The sequence below is a fragment of the Abrus precatorius genome, unplaced genomic scaffold, assembly GCF_003935025.1.
Source record: "Abrus precatorius isolate BTA unplaced genomic scaffold, Abrus_2018 Scaffold8, whole genome shotgun sequence".
Lineage (NCBI taxonomy): Eukaryota > Viridiplantae > Streptophyta > Magnoliopsida > Fabales > Fabaceae > Abrus > Abrus precatorius.
Genome location: NW_020874428.1, coordinates 10,387,525 through 10,402,721, shown reverse-complemented (window position 1 = coordinate 10,402,721; position 15,197 = coordinate 10,387,525). Strand labels below are relative to the sequence as shown.

The window sequence follows — 15,197 nt, the reverse complement described above, 5'->3', positions numbered from 1 at the left end:
AAGAAGTGAATGCGACGCCACTCACGAGTCGCGAGTTTGGTTCATTTGTTTGACAAAAGCCCTTCAAATTGGACCGATTAATTAAAGGGTGTCGTAAAGAAGCACGTAATCGATGTTGGCGTAGGAACACAAAACCAGTTACTTCCGCCGCAACAGGGAATCAATAAAGGAAGGAGCAGCGTGTGAGCATACGCAATTTCACCCATCATATCATTATGACATTATCTACTTTAATTTAGTGGCATTCGGTGCAACATAACATGGAATTATATGTTCATCTGTTCAATCAATTGTTCGTTCCAACACCGCTAGTGGGTGTTCATAATCACAGTTGCCGTACACTGTTGCGCCTCTTCATTATTGATTCTGATGTTGCTTGTTACTTCTTGTTGGGAATTTTCTCGCATAGTTACATATGTAACTTTCTAGTTTCTTTAAAGTGGTCCCACCCCATATTCTAATTATATCTCATAATTTCATAATATTTTTATTAAATTGTATAAAAATCTATCTACTGTGTCTAATCTATGAATACGGATTCTCTTCCATTTTCGGTTATTAATTCGTTTAAGTAAAAATATAAAAGATAATAATTTTTTTTATATAAAATTAGTTTAAGCGAATTATTTTAATTTAAATAAATTTTATATCATCTCTCTAACTCTCTGTCCTCCTCTCCTTGCATCATCATTTCTGTACCATCATTATATATATTGGCTCATTTCTAATTTATGTAGGTATCTGACCAAATTTATCTCTACCTGTTGGAACTTTCTTGGGTTACATTACGGTAATGTTGCAGACAAGAGCTTCCTTTGGAGAACAGTGATTTCCCATTTCCATTTTTATGTGAAGGCTGTCTGTGTCTGGATGATTGAATTCCTTTATATAACTGGAAAGAAAATTTATTGTGATGAAACTGTTGAAACATATTCAAATATTTACTTTTAGGTTATACATTTTTAATATTTATTCTTAAAAATAGGGGGGAAATGATGCGTGCTTTCATTTTCCTTCTAATATTAAATCAAATTACTGTTTCCCTTCAATAAAATATTTTTTAATTGCTTTAATTAATACTTCGATTTCTTTAACCAATATTAAATATAATAAAATATTTATATTTTGTTATTAAAATAATATTATTATTAGATTAGTTATCAGATTTTTAAAAATTAAAATAATTTACATTTTAAAATGTCTAAAGGGTACAGTTTGAACCCTATGATCCAAAGTTCAGTCCTTGAGGTCTAAAATTGGAGAACTTTGGCCTTTGCTGTGGTCAAAACTGCAACATTTACTACAAATTATATAAGATTTAAATTATTCATTAAAATGATTTAAAAATATCATTGTTAAAATGATATCTAGGCATCGCAACAAATAATAGTTAATTTTATCCTTTTTTCATTTTTCTTGTTTATATTTTATCCTTTCAAAAAAATATTGTTATATTAAGAACATTGCCATCAAGAAAAAGGATACAAATTTCAAGGGAGTCAGCAATTTTGTTTTCTATTTCAAGGATACATTCCCACTACCTTTGTGTTTTTGTCTAATCTTTTCCTACTACATATGTCAGGCCCATGATGAGACTGGAGGAAAGGGACTGGAACGGGTCTAGCCCAGTTTTCAATTAAGAAAAACTTTCCCAATTTTCATATTAAAAATTTGAAAATTAATTTGTTGTGAAGCGTGCACTATACAGTATACATTAAAATGTTGTGACATGAATAATCACGCGACTGTGACCACTACCACGAACTGATGACGAAAGCTGCCAGCTAAAGTAAATACAATCATTAAATCATGTTTGTAAGTTGTTATTTTTAAATTTTATAATTTAATTAATTTAAAAGTTATTAGTGTTATTATTTAAATGCATTTACTAATCTAAATTCAAATTAGATTATATCTTTAATAAAGAAGATATATTTTTTATATTATGATTCAAAATATTTTTATTTTTTCATTTTATCTTTAATAATTGAAAATTTATATTTAAAACAAAGTATTACAAATAATTCCATATCTTTCGTTGTAGTTTTACTCTCAAATTTTTAAATATATATGTAAAGATACACAGTATAAACTTATCCATAATAAATTTTATTAAAAAATTACTATATTTATTAATTTTGTATTATACACTTAAAGACATGCATAAAAAATTGTTCTACAATAAACTCTGTGTCAAATCGACAGAGCCAGAGCTGCAACTAATTTACACGGAACACGTTAGTGCATCCCACAATCCCATATAATGATTCATCCACCGAGAGAAGCAACAATTCAATCCTTTAAATATAGATGTCAACAAAGTTATGTATTAGAGAGAGATTTTGAAAGGAATAAACCTCACATAATTTTTAAATTGATAAAATTATATATTATTTAAAATAATAAATACGTGATTTGTATATTAAATTTATGTTAATATATTAATTTTAAATATATTTATTTAAAATTAAAAAAATTATTCTCCTCCCTCCCAAACAACCCAAAAGACTTGCTTCTCAATAGCCATCGCAATGAGAAAACTCATAAACATAGGCAACAACTCGCCGCGGGTTAGCCGGGTAGTTTTCAAACTTCAACTACTAGAAATTGGAAGTGCATAAAGTCAAGAATCATCTTATTAAATCTTTCTACTTAATTTTTAAATTTAATGATTAAGTAAATTTGTAAGAATAAAAGATAAAAATAAAATAAATTATACTTCACATATTTGAAAAGAATATTTTATTTTACTTCAAATTTTTTATACCCATCACATACAATGAAATGTTGAACGAGGCAGGGTGAAAAAAAAAAAGTAATATAAAATGATTGTGGTTGATATAGAAAACTACACAAGACTTGGTATGCGTAGAATCCTACGTTAATCCCTTCTTTTGCAACTCAACCTTAGTATAAGATCAGTCAAATTATTCCTCAAATCCATTTCTTCGTACATATACTAATCAAATGTTCACGACGAACACCAGTGTTTGACTTTTTGCTCAGACAGGTTTACATATCTGCTGGCGGCCGAAACGATATAATCGTGTTCCATTAATTGAATTCAAACACACATGAATAAAGATTGTTGTATTTTCACTGTGACAATAAAGCCTGCCATCACGAATCCAATTCTAGTTCTCCATGAACCTTGAATGTAGGCGTAAATATTCAATAAAATTTTAGTGCAAATAGTGAATTTCAACGTATGCTTTAACATGAGACATCAAATGGGTGAGAGAGGATAGGATACCAAAGACCCACTAACATCAAGGCATGGGATAGGCGAGTCAACAAACAGATTAGATAATCTAATAAATAAAAAATGCTTGGTTGAGACGATTCCCGCAAAACATTATTAAAATCAACTTTAAGAAGTGATATCAACAAAGCTATTGTTAATTTTGTGGTGAGGAGCACACCAATGTTATGGATGTTAATTATTGCAAGTAGAACAGTCCCGTAAGTAGTAGATTCCAATTAAAAAAGGCTAATGCTCTTATAAATAAGAAAATTTATTACTTTTTTAATAAAATAATATTATTACTTAGTGTTAAATTTAACTCTAACCACTTAAGTTAATGTACTTTTATCAATAATCATAGCAATGAACAATAAAGGCTCGCTCCCTTGTCAGATTATGGATTGGGGCTAAAAGATTAAAATAATGTTTTTTTTAAATTAATTACCAAAATAAATTAAAACTCAAACTATTTTTTCTGTTTGGGGTAAATTTTTGTCAATTCAGCACTAATTTTGTATAAAAGTCAGACTAATTTTTTTTTATTTAACTATTTTGTCTAAAAGTGGAACGAAATTACTAAAATAATGACACATGTCCCATATTAAATAAAAACAAAACAAAACTCTAAAAAGATTTAAATTTTAGTTTGCTGTATCATACCAATGGGAGAATTTCGTCTTTGATTTAGCGAAATAGTGATTTCATCTAAATCAGAGACAAAAGTCTCTCATTGGTCCACATGTCGGTGGAGTGAACGAGCACCACGAATCCTCTTCTCCTTCTCCCCTCTGCTGGTTAGATCTGGAAGCCATAATCATTTTTGCTCTGTCACACAGCAAGATTTTTTGTTGTTTGTTTGAGCGATTTTTTAGTGAGCAAGTAATTTTGTTTTTAATCCATCCTCCTCCTTCTCCCCTCCGCCTCTGGTTCGATCTAGAAGTCATAACTATTTTCGCTCTGTCACACAGGAGGATTTTTTGTTGTTTGTTTGAGCGATTTTTGAATGAGCAAGTAGTTTTGTTCTTAATCCATTACAGATTTGTGATTTCGTCCGTTTCCATTGCCGATTGTTACTGTTCTTGGACTGGAAGTCTAAGAAAGTTGGGAAAACTGCCAACCTTTGTCGTGGCGACAGGGGAGAAGAAAGGTAGGAGGTAGTGGAAACATGTCACACATTGCACAAACTGCCACTGTCACTACCGGACGAACTGTGCTTGGCCGAAAAAATCTGCACGAGGTTACTTTTTTTTTTATGTAATTTAAATTTTTTATAATTCAAATTTTATTGATTAGAAAAATATTGATAGAGTAGTTTAGATTAAAAATTAATTTTAATTTAATTTAGTAATTTTTTAGAAATATAAAAATAATCTTAATTTGTAAAAAAAAATAAAATTTTACATGTAAAATTATCATAGTAATTTGAGATGTAAATTTAAAAACAAATAAAAATAAATTAAATACATTAGATTAAATTGTTAAATAATATTTAGAATAAAAAAATAAAAATAGTTGTATAAGATTGGTTGATTAATAATATAATAAATGATATTTAGAATACATATAAATTTGAAAATAAAAATTTCATTTTTTAATATTAAATAACATTAAAAAAATATAAAATGATAACTCAATTTATGATTAAAAAACATTAATAGATAATTACAAAATAAAATTATAAAAGTAAAAAATTAAATGTATTATAATTGACTATATATTAATTTATATTCAAATTATACTAGTAAATATTTAAGATTATAAATAATATAAAAATAAATAATATAATGACAATTAATTAATTATGATGAAATTAAAAATTTACTTATGTAAATAAAATGTTTAAAATAAATAAATTTAAATATATAATTTAATTTATGATGAAATAACAATTTTAGTTAGTGAATTAAAATTTTTAGATTGATACTAAATATTCATATGTATTTATGATGAAATAACAATTTTAGTTAGTGAATTAAATTTTTTACTACATATTCATAAATTTTAACTATCTTTATTTATTTTAGTATTTTAAAAAATTATAATTTTAATAATTAATTAATAACAAGAAAATTATAAAATATCCAAAATTTACTAAAATTGACCGGGGGCAGTAGCATGTAAGTGACTGAGGTTCCAAATGAATGTCGTTTTAGTTGTAAATGAATTTAGATATGATTTCATCTAATATGAAGACGAAATTAACAAGATTTTGACACATTTCATAATTATGTAGTTTTATCCAAAATTAAGACGAATTTACATGTGATTTCGTCCAATATCAAGACAAAATTAACAAGATTATGTCATGTGTCAATATCCTGTGATTTTATTCAAAATTAAGATGAATTTAACATACGAACAAGTGTTGATGTTCTAAAGTTTCATCCCAATTTCATACGAAATTAACACGTATCTAATTGAGTGTTTTATCCCACTTTTAGATAAAATAGTTAAATAAAAAATATAAAAATTAATTTTATTTGACTTCTGTACGAAATTAATGCTGAGTTGGCAAAAATTTACTCCATACAAAAAAATAGTTTGAATTTTAATTTATTTTGATAATTAGTTTTTAAAAAATATTATTTTAATCTTTTAGCCATGGATTGGTCATTGTACACAATACGAAGAGGGAGAATTCTGCGTCTGTCTTTCTTTTTTATCTATCTATATACTTATTTATGTTATCAGTTCTTACAAAGTTGCACTTTTTGGCAACTTCAGTGACAAATAGTGTTATTTATGGAACACGCCTCACACGTTGACAAAACAGAGTCAAATAACATGCAATCTTACAGACTGGAGAGAGAATACATAACAGGCGAATCCATTTCTTTATTGTAGTTAAATATTTCAGCCGTACTTTCTCTAACCCAAAAACAAAATGAGTATACAGCTATCTTTACACTAATTTCTCATTATAAAATGTAGACGAGGAAGAAAGAGACAAAATATTGAAGAAAAAACTGCAAATTTAGAAGAATCATATAATTATAAAAATTGAGTAAAAATAACATTATTCATAAAAAATCTCCTCCCACGTACAAAGAATTTAATAATAGTATATACCTATTGATATTCTATTCTACGTATCTAACCTAGAAAAATAAAATAATAATTGGAATAAAAGAAAACTCAATTATCCCTCACTACGTCCTATATTATATATGTATATGTAATATATTTGTAGTATTGAAATCCTGCCGCCATAAAATAAGGTAAAGATTGGTAGGGTCTTTGGGCCTCAAAGTGGAAACGACCGGTGAGCTTTCCCCTCATACGAGTCACAGCCCCGTCAGCATGGCCAAACCCGTGGGCCATACATAAGTCACATGGTTCTTGGTGAGCAAAGGAATGAGTCAAGTTTAATATAGGGTCGCACCATCCAATTGGGCCAATGACTTATAATTGGAAGCTCACGGGCTTATTAACCCTATGAAAAATGCTGAAGGAAGCAGTAGTTAGAAGAGTTGGCACAACCACCAAATAGCCATCGTGAAACCTAAAATGCCGGCAATAGCTCGGGATTGGAACACATGGGTACACGTGGCCCCTGATATTTCACTTTGATCAAAACCACCTTCATACACCATTGTGGCGTTGTTAAGCATTGGCGAGGCAGAAGAAGAAGAACCATCTTGCCCCTGTGAAGCCTTCTGACTGGAAAATGAAAATAGAAATAATAATTAGAAAAGATAAATAAATGGAAATAGGATTCCCAAGAAGAAAACAAAATAGAACTCCAAACGTGTCAGAATGTGATTTATGCAACGGTCATGAATTTCACAGTTGAGCAGTTACTTTAATGGCGACGTACTAATAATGCAGCGCAACGATAACCATTGACATGTGTGCCAGCAGCAATCTCATCCCATGTGCATAGGTTAGTACAATATCATTCTAGTTCAATTATTCATGTTATCGAGATTCGGGAGAAAATATAGATTTTTTGCATTTTGGCTTGGTCTAGAACATACCTAATTATTAGGCAGGTCTTGTTTACTCTATTTGATATCTGCACCTAATTAATGATCTTTTAGATTGCTTGCAATTGAAAATATAGGCTTCCTTTGGTGTACATTTTTATTTTCTAGGGGAACTCTGACGTTTCACTGAATCATCCCAATTTCAACGTTCCTATTATTTCATCATTGGAATTAACGTTAAGTCCTGAGTGGAAGTAACATTTACACATCCGACAAATTTAAATAATGTCAGGGGTAGTATTAATTAAGTCTCTTTAAGTTACATTTTATTGAGAACAAAAAATAAAATAAAAACTCTGATAAAATATATCAAAAATCGTAAAAAAAATTTATTAAAAATATTTTTAATACACATTAAAAATCATAAAAATGTTATTAATCATATATATACCTTTTACTTTGTCAGTTAAGTGTATTAATTAGTATTTATTATTATTTATTTTTAATTTCTTACATTATTCAATTTGACATAAACTGACCTAATGTTATTAAATACCATAATTTTAATAAAAAAAATTTATTATTATAATTCTTTAACTTTATTATTTAAATATCTTTATAGTGGTTACGATTTACAATAAATAACCACATAATTGAACTCTATCTTTGTTTATATTCATTACGGAATCCCAGCTTAATAAAGTTATTTTTTAATTTGTGTAATATTGTGCAGTTATTACATAAAATAAAAAATTACACATGATAAATTTTTGTTAAAGATTATAAATATATTAATACTATTAAATACTATAATTTTTAATAAAAATTATCACATATAACTTCTTTTTCAACCTTAGTTGAGAGAACCAACGTAATTATCTGCTATTAACATTATTAACAACAGTAATTAGTGAGAGAAAGAGGAAACGAAAGAAATATAATAAAAATATATTTTAGAGTAAGATGATAAAATTACTAACCTGGTGGTAGGGGAAGGGCAAAAGGTGATAGTATAATCCGCAGATGCACATGTAAAGGTACTGGTCTTATCGTCGTACGCGTAGCTATAGGCGCGTGGGCAAGCGTTCTTGAATATCTGTGAGTAAGAAGAAGGCTTGCAAGTGTCAGGTGTGCCATAGGCACCACTGCAGCAATACTGTGGCGAATTGAAGGCCTCGCACGCGCTCTTGCACGCCACGCCCTCTTTTCCATCAGCACTCATCACCTTAAGCTCGGAGGGACACGCGCCGTTCAGATCCCCGACGCACCCTGTGGCGGAGCAGTTGTTGCCAGAGCCACCCTGCGGGACCACAAGCATGGGCACGTTGTAGCCATCTACCAAGCTGACATCGAAGAAATCGAGGCCTCCCGCGCCATCTAAGGTGAACTCGGCTAAGGTGGCTGGCGGCGTAGCTCCGTTTCCGGCGCATTCAAGCTTTCCGGAGCCACAATCGCCGGTGATGCAAGAGAACTTTCCGGTGGAGTCTTGGGAGCAAAGGGTTCGACCCCAAAAGCGGCCACCCCAAGAGGTTGGTGCGGTGATGGTGCTAGATTCGCCGGTTTCAAGAACGAAGCCGGTGGTTGAAAGAGGAGCGACACCCGCATTTGAAAGAATTCCTGGCCATACTGTGTAGTCACATTTGTTAACCAGAGTGAATGTGGTTGAAATTACCCCTGCATGCAAATTAATTCACCAAAATTACATAAGTTTGATCCTGCAAAATCTTTCAAAACTTTTCATCTTATTTCATTTGTTATGCAATAGTATGGATGTTACCTGATACTGATAGATGAAGTGTTAACAAGAATGATAATAATGATTGTGTTGCGAGATCCATAAGAAGAATAGGAAAATGAAAATGAAGAGAAACTGGACTCGTAGAATCAATGTAAATTCTAGTCCAGGTTCTTGTCTACGAAGTTAATTTGAGAAGGGAAAATGGTAGCAACATAGGGGTATTTATAGAAAGCGAAAGATTAGGGACTCCAGAGGAATTGAAATATTTTATTTTTATTTTATGGGGCCCATTGATTTTTCCGCTTTGAAAACCAAGCTGAGACAGTACTGACCAAAGTAACGTTCGATGTTTCTTGCACTCTTTTTTTTTTTTTTTTTCCTAACTATTTCCCTAGTGCGCAGCAGCGCAGAGCATACGTAGTACTCCATTAATTATTTATTGAAAAAAATGCTAATCTCAAATTTAGATAATGTATATTACCTATTATTATTTTAATTTAAAAGTTTTTTTAAAATATTATTTATTATTGATATAATTATAAAAGGATATTTTAAATAAAAATTACTTAAAAACAATAAAAATGAACAATTATAAACACTCTCAATTTTAAGATAAAAAATATATTTATTATATCTAAAATATAAAAATACTTAATATTAATTTTATCTAAAAATTAAAATTTTAAAATAAATCTTAAATTTGTTTTGAACAAAAACTCTTAAGTTAAATGTTAACAAACAGTTATCTTTTATATACTACAAGTTTTTATAAATTCAGATAAAATTTCAAAATATAAATTAAAAGTTGATTTATGAATAGCATAGATAATTTCAAATTTAACCTAAAATACATATTAAAACAAAATAATTAAAATTGAAAAAATATTTAACCCACAACTAACACGTTGGAAACGTGCTGATTTGCTCTTTGAATAGGTAAACAAGATCGTGTTATATTTCCTTACATTATCCATGTTTTGTTTAGTACGTAGAAAAAAATGCAAATATATTTATGAATAGAAAATAAATAAATAAATAAAGTCACTCACTGTTATATATTAATACAAACTGACCTCTCAATAAATTTAGTTTAATTACCAACTCAATTTTTTTAGCAAATTAATTCTTTTAAACTATTTTTTAAGTAAGTTCTTAAAAAAATATTTGTATTGGAAGGTGGAAATCTAAGGAACGGTTTGATTTATAATTTTTATTTTATTTTAATTGTAATTTATCATCTTATTTTTATTATTTTTTTATAAATATTTGTATGAAAATTTCTGAAAATATTTTTTACTTTTATTATTTTTTATAAATCTCTAAAAATGAAATTAATGAAACTATATAATTATTTTATAATTAAAAATATGAAATAATTTGTAAACCAAGCGGCTGATAAGAATTTTATAAAGAAAAATACAATATAGAATTACGATATACATTTTTAATATTTTAAATTTAAACTTAATTTATATTATTTCTTGTCTTTTTATTATTTATTCAAAATTTTTATCCCTAACTCGCTATTATGGTTATAAATGATTAGAAAGCTAATGTGATTAAAAATTTGTAATCTTTATTACCTATATTGATAAATTTATGCGAGCGTACGTGCATATGATGCACATCGATGAAGTTGACTTTCTTATATAATTTTGCCTGTTTTACGAAAACATTGTGTAGGTATTGATGAAGTCGATTTTTGTATATAATTTTATTTTTTTTTCACACAAATGCTATACACTTTTTATATTTAAATATTTTAATGTTTTTTTTTAATTTTTAATTTTATTTATTTTAAAATAAATAAACATAAATTAAGTTAATAATTTAAATAATATTTATAATTATTGTTAAAAATAAATATTTTTAAAAAAATTGAAGAACCATTAATATTCTTAAAAATAGTATTTAAATTAAATAATATATCAAAATAATTTTAAAAAATATTGTTTAACACACCTAAATATATGTAAGATATATTAAATATATTTTTAACATTAAAAAAACTTCTCTAAACACATGATTTCCAAAACAATAATTTCTATAAACTAAAGAAAAATCTGCACACCAAACACTTAAAATTCACCTCTACTACTTGATATTTTATATTATGTTATAAACCATAATATAAAATAAAGTGTGTTGACATCCATAAATTAAATCAGACCATAGCTTGTAACCTGAAAAAAAATAAACTACAACTAATTCAAGTTTAATTGAGTGTATTTATTGTCAGAATAGATAAAAGTCTTTTGTTTTTTAATTCATAAAATTAAAAAAACAACTGAACGATAAATTAACACAAATATATTTTTTATTGAATCAGATCAAGTTTTTATTTTATTATTTGACTAAATTTATACACATTTACATAATTTCAGCACTTATATTACTCGTATAAGTAGAAATTCATGAATTTATTATATTTTTTCATAATTTCGTCGTATCAGTTGTGTCTCATTAAAAGTTATTTTTTATTTTAAGTATTTACCTTTTAGATAAATTTTAAGTTATTTTGGTGAATATTTATAACTTAAATGGGGTCATAGATATTTTAATTTTTTTGTATTATGATTGATGTACTTTTATAATTATTTAATGTTAATTGTGTGCTTCTTATTTCTTATTTTAATATGTATGTAAGCATATGTAATGTAATAATCAATTTTATGTATAAAAATGAAATAAAAATGTGAAAACTCATTTTTTGTAAAAATTTAATGAAAAGCATACATGTCACCATAATTTATGTATAGTTATTTTTTATTAGAACATTATGTCGTTTATATATATTTATTTTTAAATCCTCACAATTAATTTCAAATATAAAATCATATAATATAATTTTTTTATTCATACACTTATTTTAATTTATTATAATTGTATATTAATTTATTACTTAGTATATTATATAATATTAAAACATATATTACCATACTTTTAAGTCTACAATATAAAACTGCAAGTTAAAGATGTTTGGACTAAAAAAAATGAAAATTTTCTTAAATTACCACTTCAATATCAAAATCAATCTAACTTGTCAATAATTATTCATATCAATGATCAAGCAATTTGGAGGAAAATTATACACTTAAATATGATTTTAATTATTTTGTTAGTAAGAGAATTTCATACCAATACATTAGTTTTAGGTAGATTTAATGTCTTACTTGTGCGAAAAATATTAAATTTATAATTTAGCTTATTTGTTGTGATGATCTTCCCACAAATTACTTAAAACGTTATAAGATTTTAGCACCTTCACCCATTTGTTTAAGATATCACACTTACACTAATGACACTTTTTACTGTGTCATGACTGCTAAGAAATTCTAGGTTTGTGTAAATCTATAAAATGAAGAATTTGCAACTTCCTTTTATGCTAAAAATTATATTATTTGTAACCGTGGTCACAACGGGACGACGATGACAAGGAGCCACCACCAAAATTTATTAAAAAAAACGTTAGAAAAAACTTTTAATTAAAAAAAATATTCAAAACCAAATTTGGGTTCGGGAGTCGTTTACATGTAAGCAAAGTATTAACACTTTACGCCATCCGTTGGTTAAAACAGTTACCTTCTAATTAATTGTGCAAAATTTTATTTTAACTTTAAAAATATTTATTTCACTCTAAAAGAAACTAATTAATATTTTATTTTACTATTTTCAAATTTGTTATTATTATTATTTTTAGATTTATTTCTAATTTTTACAAATTTTTTTGAGAGATTTTAATTTTTTTTTTAAATGAGAAAATACAATAAAAATTATTTGAATTAAAGAAATGAGTTATTTATAAAAATATTATTCTTTTTTTTCATTTTTTGTATTAAAGAAATATATAGTAAAAAACTTATCATAACACTTTATTTTTTATTTTCTATTTTTTAAAATAAAATAAAATTTTAGTTTTTTTTATTTTTATAAAAAAAAATGTGCTAGAAATTAATCTTAGTTTAAAACAATTTTAAAAATATTTTGAACCTAAAAAAAAAATTAGACTTGACAGGTCAGGTTCCCACTCCTATCTATTCTCCGTGTGTAGCGTAGGAATCAAAGCTACCACATAATTCTTTTTCAAAAAATTGTAGACAAGTTTTAAAGATTTTCTATCTTTTTTATTTTTTTGAAAAACTTGATTTTTCTTTATTATTATTTTTAAGTAAATCCACTCATGCACAGGGTTCAAGTTAGCACATAGCTACTCAATAAACTCTTACGATCCAAGCAAGGTTGAAAGTAGATCTTCCACTCTATCAAAATTACTTGGTCGTTGCGTGGATTCAAAAGACTCCCTTTTTTTTAATAATAAAAAATTGATGTACATTTTAATATGAGATTTTTGCACGCAAAAAAAAAAAAAAACAAACGAGAGACATACAGAACAAATAAATAAAGCAAACAAAAATGATGAGGAAATAACTCTTATCCGATTTAGGAATTAAGTATTTTTTTTAAGGTTAGAATATGCAAAAAAAATTAGAGTTTTTAGAATTTATGAAAATAAAGAATTTTTAAGATTTAGAAAAATTAAATTTTTATAATTTTCAAAATTGTTAGGGTTGAAAAAAATGGTTTTTTTTAGACCTTGCAAAAAAATTGAATGATTTTGGGATAGAAAAAACAAATATTCTTTTTAGGGTTTGGCAAAAAAAAAAAATAGTTAAAAAAAAGTTTATTTTTATGGTTTGCAAAAAGGTAATACTTAGATTTAGTGAAAAAAATTAATTTTTATAGATTAAGATTTTTTATTTTTTATTTTTTAGGGTTTGATTGAGTGAAAAGTAATTTAGGATTAGAAAAATTATTAGAATTTATTAAAAAAATAAATAAAATGAAATTTTATTAAATTTTCTCTTTTTATTTATTTATTACACTTGCAAAAAAGGTTAAATCATGAAGAAGAAGAGAAGAACATATAAAAAAAAACAAAGAAGGAGAATCCTTAATAAATATAGGAAGGATGAGAAATAAATAAAGAATGAGAATTTTTATTAGATAAAAAGCGGAAAAAATTTTATTAGACAAAAGGAGGATGAGAAACAAACCAAAGAATAAAATGAAGAACACTTACTTGATGAAAATTTTTCTTTTTTCTCTCATGGTTGGATCTCTCCTTCTTCGATCTGTTCTCTGTAAACGATGTCGAGACATGTTTTAAGATTTTTGGCGCTGCTAGATAGTTTTCTCTGATCTCATGTCCTTCTTTTACTCTTTGTTTCCTAGGCTCTCTCTAGAATTCTCTCTGAAAGAGGTCTCATAAAAATAAAAGGTATCCACCTCAAAAGTCCTCCTCTCTGAAGACCTAAGCTTCCTATTTATAGGCATTTTCTAAAACCCTAGATCCTAATAAAGGCTCCCTTATTTTTTGATGACCAGTAATCAGTTTTTTTTTTTATCTATTTTTTTAAAAATCTACTACCTACTTTGACCATTTTTAAATCTGATTTTACATTTAAAAATTAAAAATTTAAATTTAAATTTTAAATTATTATTTTTATCTATTTTCTTAACATCTTAAAAAAATTATTATATTTAATTTTTTTGTTTTGAAATTTATTTGTGACAGGGACCCGGATAAAATTGGGTATTCATAATGACTCAACATAAAAGTAATCCTCCTTTATTTTTAGCTACACTATGGTGTATATGATGGGCCAAAAATGTCAATTGCATTACTGGATAAATGATCCCAATTAATAAAATTATGCTTGATATTGTGAATGTTACCAAACAACATCATTTATGTGAACAAATGCAATCATCTCAATCCCACTTAGAGTGTTAGGTTTGTTGGAAGACTGATCAAAATTTTGAATTTATCTTTAATGTTAATGAGAGTGCTTAGGGGAGCCCACAAAAAGCTAGTTTCATTACTCTTATTTTAAATATGGATGAAAATTAGCTTAGATGAACTTCTGGGTTTATTGACATTTCTAATAATACTTATGTTAAACTCATATTCATGCTTTAAGAGTTTAAAATGGCTTGAAATCTAAATATCAGACATTTATTCTATTATTCTAATACAAAGAAAGTGATAAACTTTATGATAGAAATTGTTCCACCTCATTTGAAATACAAAGGAGTGGCTAAAAAAATGAATGATACATACTTAAGGTTACTTTCTGAGGTTGATTATAAGGGAGTCTCGTATACGATATTGTAATTTTTGTTCTTTGTTTATTTTATTACTTTCCTCTAAAAATATATATTAATTTATCATTCATTTGAATACAACTCAACCTTAATTAAATTAGCAAATTTGAGAATTGGTATTTTT

The 15,197-nt window shown here is 26.7% G+C and overlaps 1 protein-coding gene across 1 annotated transcript; it reads right to left on the bottom strand.

The window, feature by feature from the left end:
- Positions 1-6,208: 6,208 nt before the first annotated feature.
- LOC113847071 (thaumatin-like protein 1) lies at positions 6,209-9,036 on the bottom strand. Its single transcript, XM_027475926.1, has 3 exons — positions 8,948-9,036; positions 8,151-8,844; positions 6,209-6,904 (listed from the first exon to the last, which is right to left on the bottom strand). The coding sequence occupies exons 1-3, from the start codon at positions 9,006-9,008 to the stop codon at positions 6,706-6,708; spliced, it is 954 nt and encodes a 317-aa protein (XP_027331727.1). The 5' UTR covers positions 9,009-9,036; the 3' UTR covers positions 6,209-6,705.
- Between the last annotated feature and the right edge of the window lie 6,161 nt (positions 9,037-15,197).